We start from the raw sequence: 20,952 nt of genomic DNA on the forward strand, positions 1-20,952 counted from the left end.
GTCGCTTCTTAACAGAAACACTTTACACATCTGCTGCCTGCGCTTACTCATATAAGGTGAAATAAGTACATGCAACATTCAGCTAAAGTGAAATACAGGCAGGGGTCTGATGCAAGGCCAGTACAAATAATCTGATAATGAGTCCACTTCAAAAATCAGCACTAAGTGAAGTCAGGACTTCCAAGCGGCTCCCGCATTTTGTGCTTTTTAAAATACGCTGTTACACCTGGCAGTCACGTAGGAGAATTGGGGCTGATTTGTAAAGCAGGAGTTGCGAGGCAACAAGCTTGCTCTCTGTCATTACCTGAGTGCAGCGAGAAGTACTGTAGCCCCTGCTTGGCAGCACACTTAGTGCACACAAGTGCTCAATTACAGAGACCCTTTCAAACAATTATGGTACATTACATGTAGTTCAGACAGAAAACAACCAAAAAATAGCATGCCCTTTCCCTCTTCCATTCAAGTGGACAATTTTCTATATGTTCTGTCTGCGTTATAAAAAAAGGGCTATGAACAGCATAAAAGATTTTTGTTTACCAAGTTGTTTTTGTAATATATACTCCTAAAATGCATTTTAGTATTGACAAAATTGGGAGAGAAGTTCATAAACACAAATGTTCTTATTTTTTTGTGCATTTTTTATAAATGCTGCAACCACATCTGTTATTGACTTATGTTCTGCTACAGATAATGCAGAGGTGGTTTAAAAAGAATATGAGCGTGACGCATTAATAGTAACGTGTCACCTCAACCATGCATCCATTGTGTAAAACGGTGATGTTTTAATGTTGCATGATCTAGTTTTACATAAATAAGTAAGCCAATTAAAGGATGCACCTATGTATATTAAACAAACACTGATGTCAGGGTTTGAGGTTTTGTCTGTCATCCGTATAAACATTTAGGGACAGATTACGAGTGGAGCACAGATTAACCCTCCCCTGCGAGTGGTAATTGCGATAGAAGTAATGTTATTGCGTTTGTGTGGTTTTTCTCATATTTCTAGTTGAAAGTAAAACATTTTTGCTCTTATGCTAACCTGACAAGCGCAAAAAAAAAGAAATTAGAATATTGCAAACGCTATTTAGAAGTCAATGGAGAAAAAAAAAGTGGAAAAAAACACCCCACTCTTACGCAAACCCAATTGCATATTCTCCTTTATACTAACCTGACAAGATAATAATAATATTTCACATTCCAATGTTCTTCACATAGCAGAATATGTTCTATTTATTCAAAAATACATATTTCTACATATATCTGATGGTATTGTGGTACAATATATATCTATACTTGAACAACAAAAATGATACAGCCAATTTGAGATCTTATAACAAAAAGCTGTAGCAAATGGACAAATAACTAATACTCTCCTCTAGTGTGGACTGCTGCCTTCTCACAGTCTCTCCCAACGGACTGTTAATATGAAGAAGCTTTTGAAATGTAGATGGCGCAGTTCCTGTGTAAATCACTCTTAGTGTGAAGATGTCACTGAAGAGAGACTTGACTTGATGTGTGTATATATATATATATATATATATATATCAATTGATATGAGTGCAGTATACTAACTCTGAAAGATTTCCAGTGTCGGCCGATCAGGAGGGAACCCCTCAATGGATGGTATACAGCCAAGCTAGGAAAATAATGCTCCAATGTTGAAATAGTAAAAACTCTTAGTATAAGACAGCATATACTCACTCCTTAAAATCCAAGTTTCGGCAATGTCACAGAAAAACAGCAAGCATGGTATTGTCGGTTAAAAAGAACAAAACATTTATTAATAGCTCAGGTCAACGCGTTTCAATGATTAGATCGTCTTTTGCAAGAGCAAAATTAACCTTTTATCTGTTTTAATTTTGCTCTTGAGAAAGACAATCTAATCGTTGAAACGCGTTGAGCTGAGCTATTAATAAATGTTTTGTTCTTTTTAACCAACAATACCATGCTTGCTGCTTTTCTGTGAGATCGCCGAAATTTGGATTTTAAGGAGTGAGTATATGCTGTCTTATACTCAGAGTTTTTACTGTTTCAACATTGGAGCATTCTTTTCCTAGCTTGGCTGTATACCATCCATTGGAGGGTTCCCTTCTGATCGGCCAACACTGGAAATCTTTCAGAGTGAGTATACTGCACTCATATCAATTGATATATACACACATCAAGTCAAGTCTCTTTGTCTTCAGCGACATCTTCATACTAAGAACGATTTACACAGGACCTGCGCCATCTACATTCCAAAAGCTTCTATCATATATATATCTATACCTATTATATATAGAGGATTATATATAGGTATAGACATATACATATATATATATATATATATATATATATATATATATATATATATATATATATATATATAGGAATATCTATTTATTAATACATGGAACATTTTATTCTATTCATTGGAATGTGAAATATTTACAGTAAATAGTTAAAACCTTTATTAAATATGAATATTGCATAATAATGGGGCTCCAGTGCACATATATTATATATGTATAATGTCTACATATGTATTTATGTGTTTATATGTGTATATATGTCTGTAAATACATATATACACATATAAATACATATGTACACATATATAGACATATAACTCATGAAAAACAAATATGTTAAAGAGGCATTAACCCCTTCTCACTATTAAGACATTCCTTGCCGTCCTAACTGCGCTGGGCTTTATCCATAGCCGCTTGCTAAATGGGTTTGAGGGCTGGAGGGCGTGCCTAGGATCAAATGCACTGCCCCGACCCGATCTAATCAATGAAGTCATGTGATCTCATGATCTCAATTTGTAATTATTTGTTTACATTGGAACTTTGTTCCGATGTAGACAAATAAGTCTTGGCAGAAAGGGGTAAAAGTAATCTTTTGTTTATTTATAAATCAGAAAATATTTTCTGTATTGCAAAAGATGTGTGTGCAAAATATATATATATTTTTTACAAACATTTACAAAGAGGGTTGCCAGGTGTTCAGTATTCAGTTGGACAGTCCAGTAGTTAGGTAAGCTGTCCTGGAAACATAAATAAATGAATCAGCATTTAAATATCCAATCTTTCTGTCAAAAGACCTGAAATAAGGGGGCAGTCTGCAGAGGCTCAAATCCTGAATCGGCAATTCGAGACCAGCTATCAGGTTATATACCACTATACAGGTTTTTATCACAAGGTCCGATCGTTCAACTTACAAAAACAGACCTTAGATTCAGACTTGATTCAGCTGTCACTACGCCGTTAGCAAGCTGATTGAAACAGGTGTGCCTCGCTACGGAAGAGTATTAGATCTGAGCTAATCTGAGGATTTGAGTGGAATACAGCTGCTACAGAACATTTGCCGAACCGGACAACACTTTTCCATATGTGAGTACGGATTTACTATTTTTTGCCCTGCTGTGATTATGCATTAAGGAGGTTTCTCTTTTCCCATTAACCGAACCGGGTCTTTGTCTCTGAGGGAATACAGTCCAGTGATTGTCTGGACTTGGATACTACTGTCTGGAAGAACGGCCAGTGTTTGCCAAGGAACTATATCTCAGATTTGATAACACAGCATATTGTACACTTATTTTGAATTTCATGTTTCTTGCAATAAGTGTAATTTTTTATTGTAATTGTATGAATTGATGTTTTAATCCTGTTTTACCCTGTCTGATGTGACCTACCCAATGAACTTTTTAATAGTTATATATATGATTAAATTTACCTTTATAAACCCATACAGGAAGATATTTTACCATAGTCTGTGCCTTAAGAGGTTAACTATTATACTTTTTTGCTTTATTAGATTCTTGTGCATGATACTCTCCACCTTAAGCATTTGTTTGCACAATCAATTTCACTTTGTCCTTGAAGTGTCTATTGTGGTGCAATATTTTGATAAAGAAAACCACAATCCAGTTGAACATTTTGTGTCTCTTCAGAGAAAGTTCAAAGTTAATGCTCAATCTAATATTGACCAGTTAAATGACATAATTTGATTCCTTAAAACTATCGGGACGTCCTTGGAGTCTGTCTGTTTTGATGGTGCATCCACCTCATGCCTGGATGCCCTGTAGATATGCAACGGAAATGTAAGGAAAATAATTGTGAAATCTTGTACGTATGTACACTGCTATGCACATTGTTTGAACTTTGCATTCCTCGATGCTTGCATTTCAAGTTTAAATTATATATATATATATATATATATATATATATTGGTTTCTTTAATGCCCTGTACAAAATAAGGTGCTGGAGAAGATTGCTCAAGATGTAAGATGTAGGAACCCAGCTGAAAATGCTTAAGTCGCTGTCAACAACAAGGTGGTCATGCAGAGGAAAGGCAGTGTCTGCTGTAAAACAAAATTACACCATAATTTCACAATCTTCAGGAGAGATTATTGATATAACTCATCCGTAAACTGAATTTATTTAGGTTTGTCTTTACCCTTTAGATGATGCTCCCTATTCTCCAGATTGTGGTAAACTACAGCAAAAGTCTTCAGGGTCCAGATATGAATTTACCGTAATGGCAGGTGTGAAGAGTTTGCATAATTAATTGGCTGCAATGAGACCCAAAAACAGACCTTAGATTCAGACTTGATTCAGCTGTCACTACGCCGTTAGCAAGCTGATTGAAACAGGTGTGCCTCGCTACGGAAGAGTATTAGATCTGAGCTAATCTGAGGATTTGAGTGGAATACAGCTGCTACAGAACATTTGCCGAACCGGACAACACTTTTCCATATGTGAGTACGGATTTACTATTTTTTGCCCTGCTGTGATTATGCATTAAGGAGGTTTCTCTTTTCCCATTAACCGAACCGGGTCTTTGTCTCTGAGGAAATACAGTCCAGTGATTGTCTGGACTTGGATACTACTGTCTGGAAGAACGGCCAGTGTTTGCCAAGGAACTATATCTCAGATTTGATAACACAGCATATTGTACACTTATTTTGAATTTCATGTTTCTTGCAATAAGTGTAATTTTTTATTGTAATTGTATGAATTGATGTTTTAATCCTGTTTTACCCTGTCTGATGTGACCTACCCAATGAACTTTTTAATAGTTATATATATGATTAAATTTACCTTTATAAACCCATACAGGAAGATATTTTACCATAGTCTGTGCCTTAAGAGGTTAACTATTATACTTTTTTGCTTTATTAGATTCTTGTGCATGATACTCTCCACCTTAAGCATTTGTTTGCACAATCAATTTCACTTTGTCCTTGAAGTGTCTATTGTGGTGCAATATTTTGATAAAGAAAACCACAATCCAGTTGAACATTTTGTGTCTCTTCAGAGAAAGTTCAAAGTTAATGCTCAATCTAATATTGACCAGTTAAATGACATAATTTGATTCCTTAAAACTATCGGGACGTCCTTGGAGTCTGTCTGTTTTGATGGTGCATCCACCTCATGCCTGGATGCCCTGTAGATATGCAACGGAAATGTAAGGAAAATAATTGTGAAATCTTGTACGTATGTACACTGCTATGCACATTGTTTGAACTTTGCATTCCTCGATGCTTGCATTTCAAGTTTAAATTATATATATATATATATATATATTGGTTTCTTTAATGCCCTGTACAAAATAAGGTGCTGGAGAAGATTGCTCAAGATGTAAGATGTAGGAACCCAGCTGAAAATGCTTAAGTCGCTGTCAACAACAAGGTGGTCATGCAGAGGAAAGGCAGTGTCTGCTGTAAAACAAAATTACACCATAATTTCACAATCTTCAGGAGAGATTATTGATATAACTCATCCGTAAACTGAATTTATTTAGGTTTGTCTTTACCCTTTAGATGATGCTCCCTATTCTCCAGATTGTGGTAAACTACAGCAAAAGTCTTCAGGGTCCAGATATGAATTTACCGTAATGGCAGGTGTGAAGAGTTTGCATAATTAATTGGCTGCAATGAGACCCAGAATCTTTTCTGCTCATTTTCATGGAGGAAAATTATACCTCTTGTTAAAGCAACAGTCAAGTCCAAAAAAACTTTCATGATTTAAATAGGACATGTAATTTTAAACAACTTCCCAATTTACTTTTATCACCAATTTTTCTTTGTTCTCTTGTTATTCTTAGTTGAAAGTTAAACCTAGGAAGTTCATATGCTAATTTCTTAGACCTTGAAGACTGCCTCTAATCTGAATGCATTTTGACCACTAGAGGGCATTAGTTCATGTATTTCATATAGATAACATTGAGCTCCTGCACGTGAAGTGACCTAGGAGTGAGCACTGATTGGCTAAAATGCAAGTCTGTCAAAAGAACTGAAGGGGCATTAAGCAGAAGCTTAGATACAAGCTAATTACAGAGGTAAAACGTGTATTATTATAACTGTGTTGGTTATACAAAACTGGGGAATGGGTAATAAAGGGATTATCTTTCTTTTTAAACAACAATAATTCTGGTGTTGACTGTCCCTTTAAGAGGAGAAAAACATCCCGTCAAATTGATGACATATTTGAGTCCTAGCATAATTTTGATTCAAACAAGGAGCAGGAAAGAATAACTTCATTTTACCCCTTCTAGACTCATAGACCATCAATTTCAACTTGCAACATTGTGACAGCAATAAGAAACCTGTTGATCTTAGACATTGGAAGAAACAATTTGATATTAATTGACAACATATTTAAAGTGTTTTTGGATGAGTTGGAAGCAATAGTTGGATGCTTTGGCGTTATGATGGATCAGTTCCAAAAGGTAACATTACACCACCAGGGAGTGTCCCAACAGTACCTTGATTCACTGACGATTTTATAGCTGAAACAAGAATTGGCCTCATCAGTTAGATACAAAAAAGCTCATTGAGGAATTTAAGTCCATTAAACCTGGTGAGCAGCATCTCACTCTGTAGAGAAAATGGTGAATTGTGTAATCTATTTTAATCATTTTAAGCTCTCTAGTTATAAATATACCCTAACGAAACCTGCTGTGCCAATCACTGTGTCTCATGTATGAGTGTCAGTATTCTGCATTCAACAGAGCACATGCCAGCCTTTCTAGGGGGAAGTGGTAGCAATACAGTTAAATTACAGTAACAGCAGGCAAAATAAACACTGAAAGTGTTTTAATTATGAAAAATTAATTTAAAAAAATGAAGGAATGAAATAGTGAGTATAATAACCCTTTAAAGGACCAGTAAATGCAGTATATTTGCATAATCAACAAATGCATGATAAGACAATGCAAAAGCAGTTAATCTGAATTTCAAATAAGTAGTAGATTTTTTTTTCTGACAAATTTTAAAGTTATGTCGGTTTCCAATCCCCCTGTATCATGTGACAGCCATCAGCCAATCACAAATGCATATACATATATTCTGTGAATTCTTGCACATGCTCAGTAGGAGCTGGTGACTCTAAACGTGTAAATATAAAAGGACTGTGCACATCTTGTTAAAGGAAGTAAATAGGAAAATGGTTTAAAATTGCATGCTCTATCTGAATCATGAAAGTTTAATTTTGGCCTGTGTCCCTTTAAGTAAAAGCTTTCTAAATATAAAATGAAACCAATACAGCTGTATCAGTTGTGTAATTCATATGAATGCTCATCAGCTAATAGGCTGTTCTTAGTAGTGCTCATTAGCTCATAGGCACTGTTAATGTTCATACTTACATACTTTCTGCTAGTGCTCCCTGCTGAATTGATACTAATATACTAGTTTAAAGGGACATGAAACCAATTTTTTTTTCATAATTTAGACATGACATACAATTTTAAACAGCTTTCCGATTTACTTTTATTATCAATTTGTCTTCATTGTATCTGTATCCTTTGTTGAAGGAGCAGCAGTGCTCTACTAAGAGTTAGTAGTACACATTGATTGAGCCAATGAGAAGAGACAAATGAGTGCAGCCAACAATCAGCAGCTAGCTCCCAATAGTGCATTGCTGTTCTTGAGCCTACCTAGCTATGCTTTTCAATAAAGCATAACAAAGGAACAAAGCAAATTAGCTCATTGAAGGCAATTGGAAAGTTATTTAAAATCTCTGCCTGAATCATTAAATAAATATTTTGGGTTTTATGTTCCTTTAAATGTAAACAGCCTTTACTTTATCTTTTTTTCTGGACACAATGCCTACATGTTAAACCTCTTCTTGACGTTAGGACCTTCCATGACATCCTAACTACGCTGGGCTTTAGCACCATTAGGATGGCATGGAATATCCTAGCCGTTTGGCTGTACTGAAGCCACTGGCGCTCTGTTAATGGGATCATGGTCTGGAGGGTGTTCCTAGCATCATAGATGCCCCCCTGACCTGATCCCATCATTGAAATCTTGTGATTTCAATTTGTTTACATTGGAACGTTGTTCGGATGTAGACAAATTAGCCCGGTCATGAAAGGGTTAAATTATGTTTTCCATAAAGAAGAGATATGTGAACACAGTGTCTCTACAGCATCACATGGCTCATGTGAGAAAAAAATCTAATTGGCTGTATGACCACATTATTATTATTATTCTTTATTTATAAAGCGCCAACAGATTCCGCAGCGCTGGAATCTGCTGGCGGTTTATAAATAAAGTTGTTGGTGGGAGGAGTGATTTTGTGAGTGGGAGGCACATAAAAACAAACAGAATACAAAGGTAACAGTAATATATTAGTAAATGTATCACTTCAGTGTCCCTTTTAGCAATGCCGTTGAGAGCATGAGGAGTGGACATAGCAATAGAAAATGTTGTTTTTTAAAAAAAAACTACAAAAATGACAACAAACTGCAAGTGCTACCAACTTCAATTTAAAAAATGTTAAGGAAATCATATAGAAAATTATTAAATTTTTTTGGTGTTCAAACAATAACAAAATATTTATACGAGTTTCCATCAAGATTTTTATTTTTAAAATGTAGTTAATTTACTGTTTACATTTTCAGAAGCAATTGTCCATACTAAATAGGAAATCTACCGAGCAGGAAAGGGATTGGCCCTTACAACAGATTTTGCACATTATCAGACCGTTCCCATTTAATGTTCTAACTCCACAAGCACTACATTTCCTCTGTCTTTGGTCTCAGAGTTCAGCAATTGTAAAGCTAATTCAGTCTTCTTAATTAACCATACGCATATTAGCATTTAAGCATCAATGACAGGTCCCTTTTTAAGGAATTAATGTGCATGGCTTGAGAAATTGATCATTAATACACAAGCTTGTTCACCGTCTGCAGAAAACAAATCACCTCAACTCTACACAAAAATGAATCAAAATGCAGCAACGTGAGAATGATCAGCTCTGTCTTGTATAAAAGGCGTTCCTGAAAAAGTGCAAGAAATGAGGGGGAAGGACATGGGTACAAACATTGTCTATTAGCAGAAATCACAAATGCTGTGCAGGTGCTTGTCAGTCAGTGATAGATTTTTCTCTCTGTGCTTTGCCTGTGCCTTTCTCCTTCTCCAGGGTTGCCTTTGTAATTGGTGTTGTCTTTATCTCTGACAACCTGCCTCCCACACTTCTAGCTGCATCGTTTTACTAAGCTCTGTGTTACACTTATAGTTTGTTTCTCTTTGGGTTTGTTGCTGTTGGTCCCATACTTCTTTATGACCCTCAAGAGTATCTATGGCCTCTATTTATCAAGGTCTGGCGGACCTGATCCAACAGTGCGGATCAGGTCCGCCAGACTTCGCTGAATACGGCGAGCAATACGCTCGCCGTATTCAGCATTGCACCAGCAGCTCACAAGAGCTGCTGGTGCAACGCCGCCCCCTGCAAACTCGTGGCCAATCGGCCGCCAGCAGGGGGGTGTCAATCAACCCGATCGTACTCGATCGGGTTGATTTCCGGTGATGTCTGTCCGCCTGCTCAGAGCAGGCAGACAGGGTTATGGAGCAGCGGTCTTTGTGACCCTATGTCTCTTCTATCAGGAACTTAAATGCACAGGCATGAGGAGCACACAATCAGAAGCATTGGGCCACTTACAATTGTCAGTGCTAAAAATCTACTAATGAATAACTGGCATACATATATACATTAATATAAATGTGTGTGAGTAACAGCTACCTGCTGTTATGCAAGTGGTTTGGCCTGGGATATCCTATCTTAAACATTGAGTAGACTAGTAACTTTTTCCCTCTGGGCTTGTAGGTTTTAACTCCTGACTAGTAAACTACACGTTTCAGGCAGAGCCCTTTTTTAAGCCAATATAGGATATAAAAAGCCTACACACCCCTTATGAAATTTATCACAGTACCAAGTCACTATTAACTTTGCACATCTAGACTTTCAAATTTTATCTAACTCTTATTTGCAAAAAAACTCAAGTTCCTTCAAATTTCGAGGGGATCTCCTGTGTACAGTTCTTTTTAGGTCATTCCACAAGTTTTCAATGGGATTGAGGTACAGGGTCTGACTGTGGCATTCCAAGACATTGATTTTCCTTTTCTGAAGCCATGCCTTGGTTGATTTGGAAATATGGTTTTGGTCATTGTCCTTTTGGATTGTAAAATTCCTCTTCAGCTATCTGACAGAAGATAGAAAGTATTGGCAAAATGCCAAAATATTCATTATGCAACCTATCTTGACAAGAGCTCCTGACCTAGCTGAAGAGAAGCAGCCCCAATGATGCAACCCCCGCCATGCTTCAAAGTTGCATGGTGTTCATTCGATGATGAGCTTTATTGGCTTCCTACCAAAGATATATTTAACAATTTAGGTAGAAATTTTCAACCTTTGTCTTTTCAGACCACAGATCATTTCCCACATGGTTTGGAGTAATCTTGAATTTTCCTTTTTTGTAAGAAAGGGTGTGGGGAATTCCAGGAGAATGCTACCAACTGGAATGCATAGTGCCTACTATAAAGTTTGGAGGAGGAGCAATAACGGTGGGGCTTTAGTTCCAGTTAAAGATCACCTTAATGCTAAAGAATACAAATACATTTTAGGCATTTAGGGGGCTTCCAACTTTGCTAAAACAATTTGGGGATGGCCCTTTCCTGTTCCAGCATGACTGGGGCCCTATGCACAAAATGAGGTGAATAAAGACAAGATCTTGACTAGTTTGGTGTGGGGAACCTCAAGTGGCGTGTACAGAGCCCTGACTTCAACCCAATTGAAAACCTTTTGGGATAATTTGGAACACTGATTGCAAACTAGAAGATCTCATCCAACATCCATGCCTCACCTCACAAATAAGCACAAATTCCCACAGACACACTCCAGTCAGGAAATGGGGTGGGGGGAGATAACGCCATATTAATGTCCATGGTTTTGGAACGGGATAATGGGATGTCCAACAAGCTCATATAGATGTGGTGGTCAGGTGTCCACATACTTCTGGCCATATAGTATATACTAATACATTTTGTAGGACTTAATATTTAAAAGTATTTTGGATTTGACTGCACACTAAGCAAATATACAGTAACTGTGAGATACTAAAAGATTTAATAAGCAGTAATACAGGCAGAAAGAAAAGAAAGACAAATAACAAAAAGAAAGACTGCTAGTAAAATGTAGGCACAACATGACAGCAACAAGGTATGATGACTATCATACATGTTAATTGTTCCAATTTTCTAGAAAGTCACATTTTTTTGCCTCTTTTCTCATGGTACATTAGTCCTGTGAGTCTGCCCCCCATTTTGTTGCATATTATACCATTTGAGTCTCCTGCATTCTACATTAGGGCAGCAGAGCACTAATATATCTAATTTAGTGATGTTATATCTGTGGATTTCCTGCAGTTTACGGTTTATATTCAATAATACAATGTTTAGTATTTTGTGGATATTGTGATTAATTCACATAAGGAGTTCTGGGATATAAACGGTTAGTGGACATGATTAATTCTCATGTAACCTGCTTACTTGATTGCTGTGATGCAATACCCAAGGCTTGTTTTTTCAAATATTAGAAACTGCTCACTGTTCTGTTTTAAAGTTAGAAAGAAGACTAGTACCATTAAATACAGTAAAATTGCTTAATTAAAAAGTGTATAAGAAAAAGGCCATTTGATAGTAATTACTATGAATTTTTAATGAGCAATAGATATTTTTCTAATACATTTCAAAATTTCCTTTAATTTGCTGCCCCCTGTATCACGTGACAGGCATCAGCCAATCACAGACTCATATACATATACACTGTGAACTCAGTTGGAGTTGTTTCTTGATATAGTATGCAGATAAAAAACATAATTTATGTAAGAACTTACCTGATAAATTCATTTCTTTCATATTAACAAGAGTCCATGAGCTAGTGACGTATGGGATATACATTCCTACCAGGAGGGGCAAAGTTTCCCAAACCTTAAAATGCCTATAAATACACCCCTCACCACACCCACAAATCAGTTTAACGAATAGCCAAGAAGTGGGGTGATAAGAAAAAGTGCGAAGCATATAAAATAAGGAATTGGAATAATTGTGCTTTATACAAAAAAATCATAACCACCACAAAAAAGGGTGGGCCTCATGGACTCTTGTTAATATGAAAGAAATGAATTTATCAGGTAAGTTCTTACATAAATTATGTTTTCTTTCATGTAATTAACAAGAGTCCATGAGCTAGTGACGTATGGGATAATGACTACCCAAGATGTGGATCTTTCCACACAAGAGTCACTAGAGAGGGAGGGATAAAATAAAGACAGCCAATTCCTGCTGAAAATAATCCACACCCAAAATAAAGTTTAACAAAAAACATAAGCAGAAGATTCAAACTGAAACCGCTGCCTGAAGAACTTTTCTACCAAAAACTGCTTCAGAAGAAGAAAATACATCAAAATGGTAGAATTTAGTAAAAGTATGCAAAGAAGACCAAGTTGCTGCTTTGCAGATCTGGTCAACCGAAGCTTCATTCCTAAACGCCCAGGAAGTAGATACTGACCTAGTAGAATGAGCTGTAATTCTTTGAGGCGGAGTTTTACCCGACTCAACATAGGCAAGATGAATTAAAGATTTCAACCAAGATGCCAAAGAAATGGCAGAAGCTTTCTGGCCTTTCCTAGAACCGGAAAAGATAACAAATAGACTAGAAGTCTTACGGAAAGATTTCGTAGCTTCAACATAATATTTCAAAGCTCTAACAACATCCAAAGAATGCAATGATTTCTCCTTAGAATTCTTAGGATTAGGACATAATGAAGGAACCACAATTTCTCTACTAATGTTGTTGGAATTCACAACTTTAGGTAAAAATTCAAAAGAAGTTCGCAACACCGCCTTATCCTGATGAAAAATCAGAAAAGGAGACTCACACGAAAGAGCAGATAATTCAGAAACTCTTCTAGCAGAAGAGATGGCCAAAAGGAACAAAACTTTCCAAGAAAGTAATTTAATGTCCAATGAATGCATAGGTTCAAACGGAGGAGCTTGAAGAGCTCCCAGAACCAAATTCAAACTCCAAGGAGGAGAAATTGACTTAATGACAGGTTTTATACGAACCAAAGCTTGTACAAAACAATGAATATCAGGAAGAATAGCAATCTTTCTGTGAAAAAGAACAGAAAGAGCAGAGATTTGTCCTTTCAAAGAACTTGCGGACAAACCCTTATCCAAACCATCCTGAAGAAATTGTAAAATTCTCGGTATTCTAAAAGAATGCCAAGAAAAATGATGAGAAAGACACCATGAAATATAAGTCTTCCAGACTCTATAATATATCTCTCGAGATACAGATTTACGAGCCTGTAACATAGTATTAATCACGGAGTCAGAGAAACCTCTATGACCAAGAATCAAGCGTTCAATCTCCATACCTTTAAATTTAAGGATTTCAGATCCGGATGGAAAAAAGGACCTTGTGACAGAAGGTCTGGTCTTAACGGAAGAGTCCATGGCTGGCAAGATGCCATCCGGACAAGATCCGCATACCAAAACCTGTGAGGCCATGCCGGAGCTATTAGCAGAACAAACGAGCATTCCCTCAGAATCTTGGAGATTACTCTTGGAAGAAGAACTAGAGGCGGAAAGATATAGGCAGGATGATACTTCCAAGGAAGTGATAATGCATCCACTGCCTCCGCCTGAGGATCCCGGGATCTGGACAGATACCTGGGAAGTTTCTTGTTTAGATGAGAGGCCATCAGATCTATCTCTGGGAGCCCCCACAATTGAACAATCTGAAGAAATACCTCTGGGTGAAGAGACCATTCGCCCGGATGCAACGTTTGGCGACTGAGATAATCCGCTTCCCAATTGTCTACACCTGGGATATGAACCGCAGAGATTAGACAGGAGCTGGATTCCGCCCAAACCAAAATTCGAGATACTTCTTTCATAGCCAGAGGACTGTGAGTCCCTCCTTGATGATTGATGTATGCCACAGTTGTGACATTGTCTGTCTGAAAACAAATGAACGATTCTCTCTTCAGAAGAGGCCAAAACTGAAGAGCTCTGAAAATTGCACGGAGTTCCAAAATATTGATCGGTAATCTCACCTCCTGAGATTCCCAAACTCCTTGTGCCGTCAGAGATCCCCACACAGCTCCCCAACCTGTGAGACTTGCATCTGTTGAAATTACAGTCCAGGTCGGAAGAACAAAAGAAGCCCCCTGAATTAAACGATGGTGATTTGTCCACCACGTTAGAGAGTGTCGAACAATCGGTTTTAAAGATATTAATTGAGATATCTTCGTGTAATCCCTGCACCATTGGTTCAGCATACAGAGCTGAAGAGGTCGCATGTGAAAACGAGCAAAGGGGATCGCGTCCGATGCAGCAGTCATAAGACCTAGAATTTCCATGCATAAGGCTACCGAAGGGAATGATTGTGACTGAAGGTTTCGACAAGCTGTAATCAATTTTAGACGTCTCTTGTCTGTTAAAGACAGAGTCATGGACACTGAATCTATCTGGAAACCCAGAAAGGTTACCCTTGTTTGAGGAATCAAAGAACTTTTTGGTAAATTGATCCTCCAACCATGATCTTGAAGAAACAACACAAGTCGATTCGTATGAGACTCTGCTAAATGTAAAGACGGAGCAAGTACCAAGATATCGTCCAAATAAGGAAATACCACAATACCCTGTTCTCTGATTACAGACAGAAGGGCACCGAGAATCTTTGTGAAAATTCTTGGAGCTGTAGCAAGGCCAAACGGTAGAGCCACAAATTGGTAATGCTTGTCTAGAAAAGAGAATCTCAGGAACTGATAATGATCTGGATGAATCGGAATATGCAGATATGCATCCTGTAAATCTATTGTGGACATATAATTCCCTTGCTGAACAAAAGGCAATATAGTCCTTACAGTTACCATCTTGAACGTTGGTATCCTTACATAACGATTCAATAATTTTAGATCCAGAACTGGTCTGAAGGAATTCTCCTTCTTTGGTACAATGAAGAGATTTGAATAAAACCCCATCCCCTGTTCCGGAACTGGAACTGGCATAATTACTCCAGCCAACTCTAGATCTGAAACACAATTCAGAAATGCTTGAGCTTTCACTGGATTTACTGGGACATGGGAAAGAAAAAATCTCTTTGCAGGAGGTCTCATCTTGAAACCAATTCTGTACCCTTCTGAAACAATGTTCTGAATCCAAAGATTGTGAACAGATTTGATCCAAATTTCTTTGAAAAAACGTAACCTGCCCCCTACCAGCTGAACTGGAATGAGGGCCGTACCTTCATGTGAACTTAGAAGCAGGCTTTGCCTTTCTAGCAGGCTTGGATTTATTCCAGACTGGAGATGGTTTCCAAACTGAAACTGCTCCTGAGGACGAAGGATCAGGCTTTTGTTCTTTGTTGAAACGAAAGGAACGAAAACGATTGTTAGCCCTGTTTTTACCTTTAGATTTTTTATCCTGTGGTAAAAAAGTTCCTTTCCCACCAGTAACAGTTGAAATAATAGAATCCAACTGAGAACCAAATAATTTGTTTCCCTGAAAAGAAATGGAAAGTAGAGTTGATTTAGAAGCCATATCAGCATTCCAAGTCTTAAGCCATAAAGCTCTTCTGGCTAAGATAGCCAGAGACATAAATCTAACATCAACTCTAATAATATCAAAAATGGCATCACAGATGAAATTATTAGCATGCTGGAGAAGAATAATAATATCATGAGAATCACGATTTGTTACTTGTTGCGCTAGAGTTTCCAACCAAAAAGTTGAAGCTGCAGCAACATCAGCCAATGATATAGCAGGTCTAAGAAGATTACCTGAACATAGATAAGCTTTTCTTAGAAAAGATTCAATTTTTCTATCTAAAGGATCCTTAAACGAGGTACCATCTGACGTAGGAATGGTAGTACGTTTAGCAAGGGTAGAAATAGCCCCATCAACTTTAGGGATTTTGTCCCAAAATTCTAACCTGTCAGGCGGAACAGGATATAATTGCTTAAAACGTTTAGAAGGAGTAAATGAATTACCCAATTTATCCCATTCCTTAGCAATTACTGCAGAAATAGCATTAGGAACAGGAAAGACTTCTGGAATAACCGCAGGAGCTTTAAAAACCTTATCCAAACGTATAGAATTAGTATCAAGAGGACTAGAATCCTCTATTTCTAAAGCAATTAGTACTTCTTTAAGTAAAGAGCGAATAAATTCCATCTTAAATAAATATGAAGATTTATCAGCATCAATCTCTGAGACAGAATCCTCTGAACTAGAAGAGTCCAAAGAATCAGAATGATGGTGTTCATTTAAAAATTCATCTGTAGAGAGAGAAGATTTAAAAGACTTTTTACGTTTACTAGAAGGAGAAATAACAGACAAAGCCTTCTTTATGGATTCAGAAACAAAATCTCTTATGTTATCAGGAACATTCTGCACCTTAGATGTTGAGGGAACTGCAACAGGCAATGGTACATCACTAAAGGAAATATTATCTGCTTTAACAAGTTTGTCATGACAATTAATACAAACAACAGCTGGAGAAATAGCTACCAAAAGTTTACAGCAGATACACTTAGCTTTGGTAGATCCAGCAGGCAGTGGTTTTCCTGTAGTATCTTCTGGCTCAGATGCAACGTGAGACATCTTGCAATATGTAAGAGAAAAAACAACATATAAAGCAAAATAAATCAAATTCCTTATAAGACAGTTTCAGGAATGGGAAAAAAATGCCAAACATCAAGCTTCTAGCAACCAGAAGCAAATGAAAATGAGACTGAAATAATGTGGAGACAAAAGCGACGCCCATATTTTTTGGCGCCAAATAAGACGCCCACATTATTTGGCGCCTAAATGCTTTTGGCGCCAAAAATGACGCCACATCCGGAACGCCGACATTTTTTGGCGCAAAATAACGTCAAAAAATGACGCAACTTCCGGCGACACGTATGACGCCGGAAACGGAAATGAATTTTTGCGCCAAAAAAAATCCGCGCCAAAAATGACGCAATAAAATGAAGCATTTTCAGCCCCCGCGAGCCTAACAGCCCACAGGGAAAAAAGTCAAATTTTTGAGGTAAGACAAAATATGATAATTTAAAGCATAATCCCAAATATGAAACTGACTGTCTGAAATAAGGAAAGTTGAACATTCTGAGTCAAGGCAAATAAATGTTTGAATACATATATTTAGAACTTTATAAATAAAGTGCCCAACCATAGCTTAGAGTGTCACAGAAAATAAGACTTACTTACCCCAGGACACTCATCTACATGTTTGTAGAAAGCCAAACCAGTACTGAAACGAGAATCAGTAGAGGAAATGGTAAATATAAGAGTATATCGTCGATCTGAAAAGGGAGGTAAGAGATGAATCTCTACGACCGATAACAGAGAACCTTATGAAATAGACCCCGTAGAAGGAGATCACTGCATTCAATAGGCAATACTCTCCTCACATCCCTCTGACATTCACTGCACGCTGAGAGGAAAACCGGGCTCCAACTTGCTGCGGAGCGCATATCAACGTAGAATCTAGCACAAACTTACTTCACCACCTCCCTTGGAGGCAAAGTTTGTAAAACTGATTTGTGGGTGTGGTGAGGGGTGTATTTATAGGCATTTTAAGGTTTGGGAAACTTTGCCCCTCCTGGTAGGAATGTATATCCCATACGTCACTAGCTCATGGACTCTTGTTAATTACATGAAAGAAAGTAATCTGGAAAGTCTCTTAAAACTGCATGATCCATCATAATCATGAAAAGATCATTTTTACATTGGTGTCCCTTTAACTACAGTAGGTTAACACTAATAGAAAATGAAAGTGTAAAGATCAGCAAGCTTATGCTTATGTATATATACACACACACACACACATATATATATATATATATACAGTATATATATACATATATATATATACACACACACATATACATGTGCATTTCACTCTACATCCAGCTCTTTGTTTTATATTGAGTTTTATCATATTACAAGTGCTGTTTTTGGTATCTTACGCTGTAGTCAGACAAGGTGTATTATTATAAACAGAAGAAATACGGCTGAAATAAAAATCACTTTATAAAGTACCTGTAACAGAATTTAATGAAGTATGTGAAGCCATTTTTTTAAATTTCACAAAATGTAATCATTTTCAACAATACCTTAAATTATTATAAAGGCTTAAGTATAAATAGCTTTGTGTCATGGAGATAATTGATCTGATTACATATTATTATTATTATTATCATTATTATTAATAGTAGTAGTAGTAAACAAAAGTTATCATAAAAAAATTCATACATCAGAAAATAGCATTGTTTGCTTCCCTTCATTATAAATATGTACCTTAATGCCTATTTTTGTTAGTAAAAAAAATAATAATTCAAGCAGGCAAAAATAGTAAATGATGGATAGCTTATTTGCAAAGAAAACAGAGGCTGTCGAAAAATAATACTTTAGGCTTTAAAAAAAAAGCAATGGCATTCTTAAGCCTGTTAGACTGTTATTTCATCTGCCAAACCCTGAGCATCTTAAACCTCTCACACAGATTTTATTTTAGAGAGTCCCACATAAGTAAACTATAGACATAAAACTGATATCAACTATTGCAGGACACTATATACTGAACAATTTTATCAATAAGTCAAATAGACATCTCTATCACTTTTAAAACTCCAGAGCAGTAGACTAAAATGTCCGGTCTAATGTCTATCATTAACTGCCTCAAATGATACTGGTGCCGCTGGGGTTCCAACCCTGAAATGTGGCATCTGGGCTTTTGCAACATGCAGTCTATTTGCTGGTCGTAATCCACAACATGAACAGAGTGCACGCAACAGGCAACGTCAGTTGGAAAAATGTCCAAACATTACATCACAAATTATGATGATGGAAAATTTAAAGGTACTTGGCCAGAAAAGAAACATAATTGCTGCCTACAAGGAGAAACTTTTTGGGTGATTTATATGTCCGCGAAAGTTAGTTTCCTAAGAGTAATTCTGTAATGTATGTGGTTAATCCCTGTGTATGTGTGTACAGAGGCAGGTTATCTCTCAGTAATCCCCTACATGACTTGATAAGAAGTTCAGTGGTATTGCTCTTCCATTTATCTTTTCTTTTCAATTTCAGATGACAGCAAACTGTACTTTCCTAGGTAAGACATATACATTAATAAGGGAATGTTATATATATATATATATATATATATATTGAAAAAAAAAGAACAAACAAAACATAATATATTGGTATTATATACATAAATTATTGCAAAGACAGCTTGTGAATTGCATAATATGAATATGAAGAGGTCTATGTATAGCATGATGAGTCTTAATTTTAATATATATATATATATATATATATATATATATATATATATATATATATATATATATATATACATACATACATACATACATCTAGTCTAGTTTATTATATAGCGTATATATATGTCTAGCTTATTACATAGCGTGCATGGCTTAAAAAACTTTTGAAAAGACATAAATGTACATAAGTTTAAATAGTGTGGCAATATTTAATGTATTTATTCATCCTTTTTCTTTTTTTTTATGTGTTTATCTGAATCATTCACCTTTCTTCTTTAGCTAAGCTACTATAGTATGAAAAAGTACCATGGAAGTCTATAATATATACATAGCAGCACTTACAGAAGCCTTACTCTATACAGGTAAAACGCTAAGCAGAAATTTAAAATTGAGATTGAGCTACATTTTCAAAATATGAGTTATATAAAAGAAGAAGAAAGGGTGATTTGGGGAAAAAAAAGAGGACACATTCTGATATGCCCTTTAAAGGGACAGTATACTGTAAAATAATTTTTCCCTTAATGTGTTTACAATTGCTTTTTTTACCATGTGCGGGGTAAAAAATGTATGAAAATGAGCTTTTTGAGGTTTATTTGTGTATATTAAAGCTCTGATTTTCTGTTTTGAAGCCACAATCTAATAAAATGGGTTGAGCTTGTAGGTATAATCAGATCTCATTACTATATCACATTGTGTACATATACCTGCTTCTTTATCTTATATCTGTTCATAAACCAATCACCAGTACTTGGAGAGAACAATGGGAAATTAACATTTTATTACCTTATCTCTGCTATATCCCACTGGGAGTAAACTGTCCCTTTAATATAGTATACTGACAAGAGATAATATAAATATTTACTTACAATTGTTTTTATTGATCATATGAAACATGCAACCAGTTATCTGAAGAATAAACTAACAACATGTTTTCTTCTTAAAGTGAGCCAATGACACAAATGCAAAAAATGTAACAGTGAAAGATAAGACTTAATCATCATCATCATAGCAGCTCTAACACCTAAATGAAGCTTTGTTTGGCATTTAGAGAGTCTGTAGAGCACAATTGTTTAAACTGCTCTTATCCCCTATGTGCAGCTTCGGAGTGCTGTATACATAGACCTCTAAAAGCAAATTAATATATAGAAGCAAGGAGTGGTAGATGGCAGGATTGGTTTTAACAATTTAAAGATACATGACCTAAAAAGAAGATAGCATCCCAATGGCAGAATTATGCCATTCTGAAAAATCATCATTGAATAACAAACATCTTGAATGATTAGGGTTTAACATGCAATAGATTTTATGGACATAAACACAGTTATAGAATCA

General features: G+C 36.3%; 1 protein-coding gene across 3 annotated transcripts in view; it reads right to left on the minus strand.

The window, feature by feature from the left end:
- The window catches only part of PARD3B (par-3 family cell polarity regulator beta), a 1,914,565-nt gene that overhangs the window by 461,970 nt on the left and 1,431,643 nt on the right, over positions 1-20,952 (minus strand). Inside the window, exon 21 of one of the 3 annotated variants that reach the window (XM_053698660.1) lies at positions 18,580-19,444. The exons of the other annotated variants lie outside the window; for them this stretch is intronic. Within the exon in view, the coding sequence (XP_053554635.1) occupies positions 19,420-19,444 (25 nt within the window). The 3' untranslated portion in view covers positions 18,580-19,419. Of the gene's footprint in view, positions 1-18,579; positions 19,445-20,952 lie in introns of those variants that run through there. 3 annotated transcript variants of the gene reach the window in all.

This window comes from Bombina bombina, chromosome 1 (genome assembly GCF_027579735.1).
Source record: "Bombina bombina isolate aBomBom1 chromosome 1, aBomBom1.pri, whole genome shotgun sequence".
Classification (NCBI taxonomy): Eukaryota; Metazoa; Chordata; class Amphibia; order Anura; family Bombinatoridae; genus Bombina; species Bombina bombina.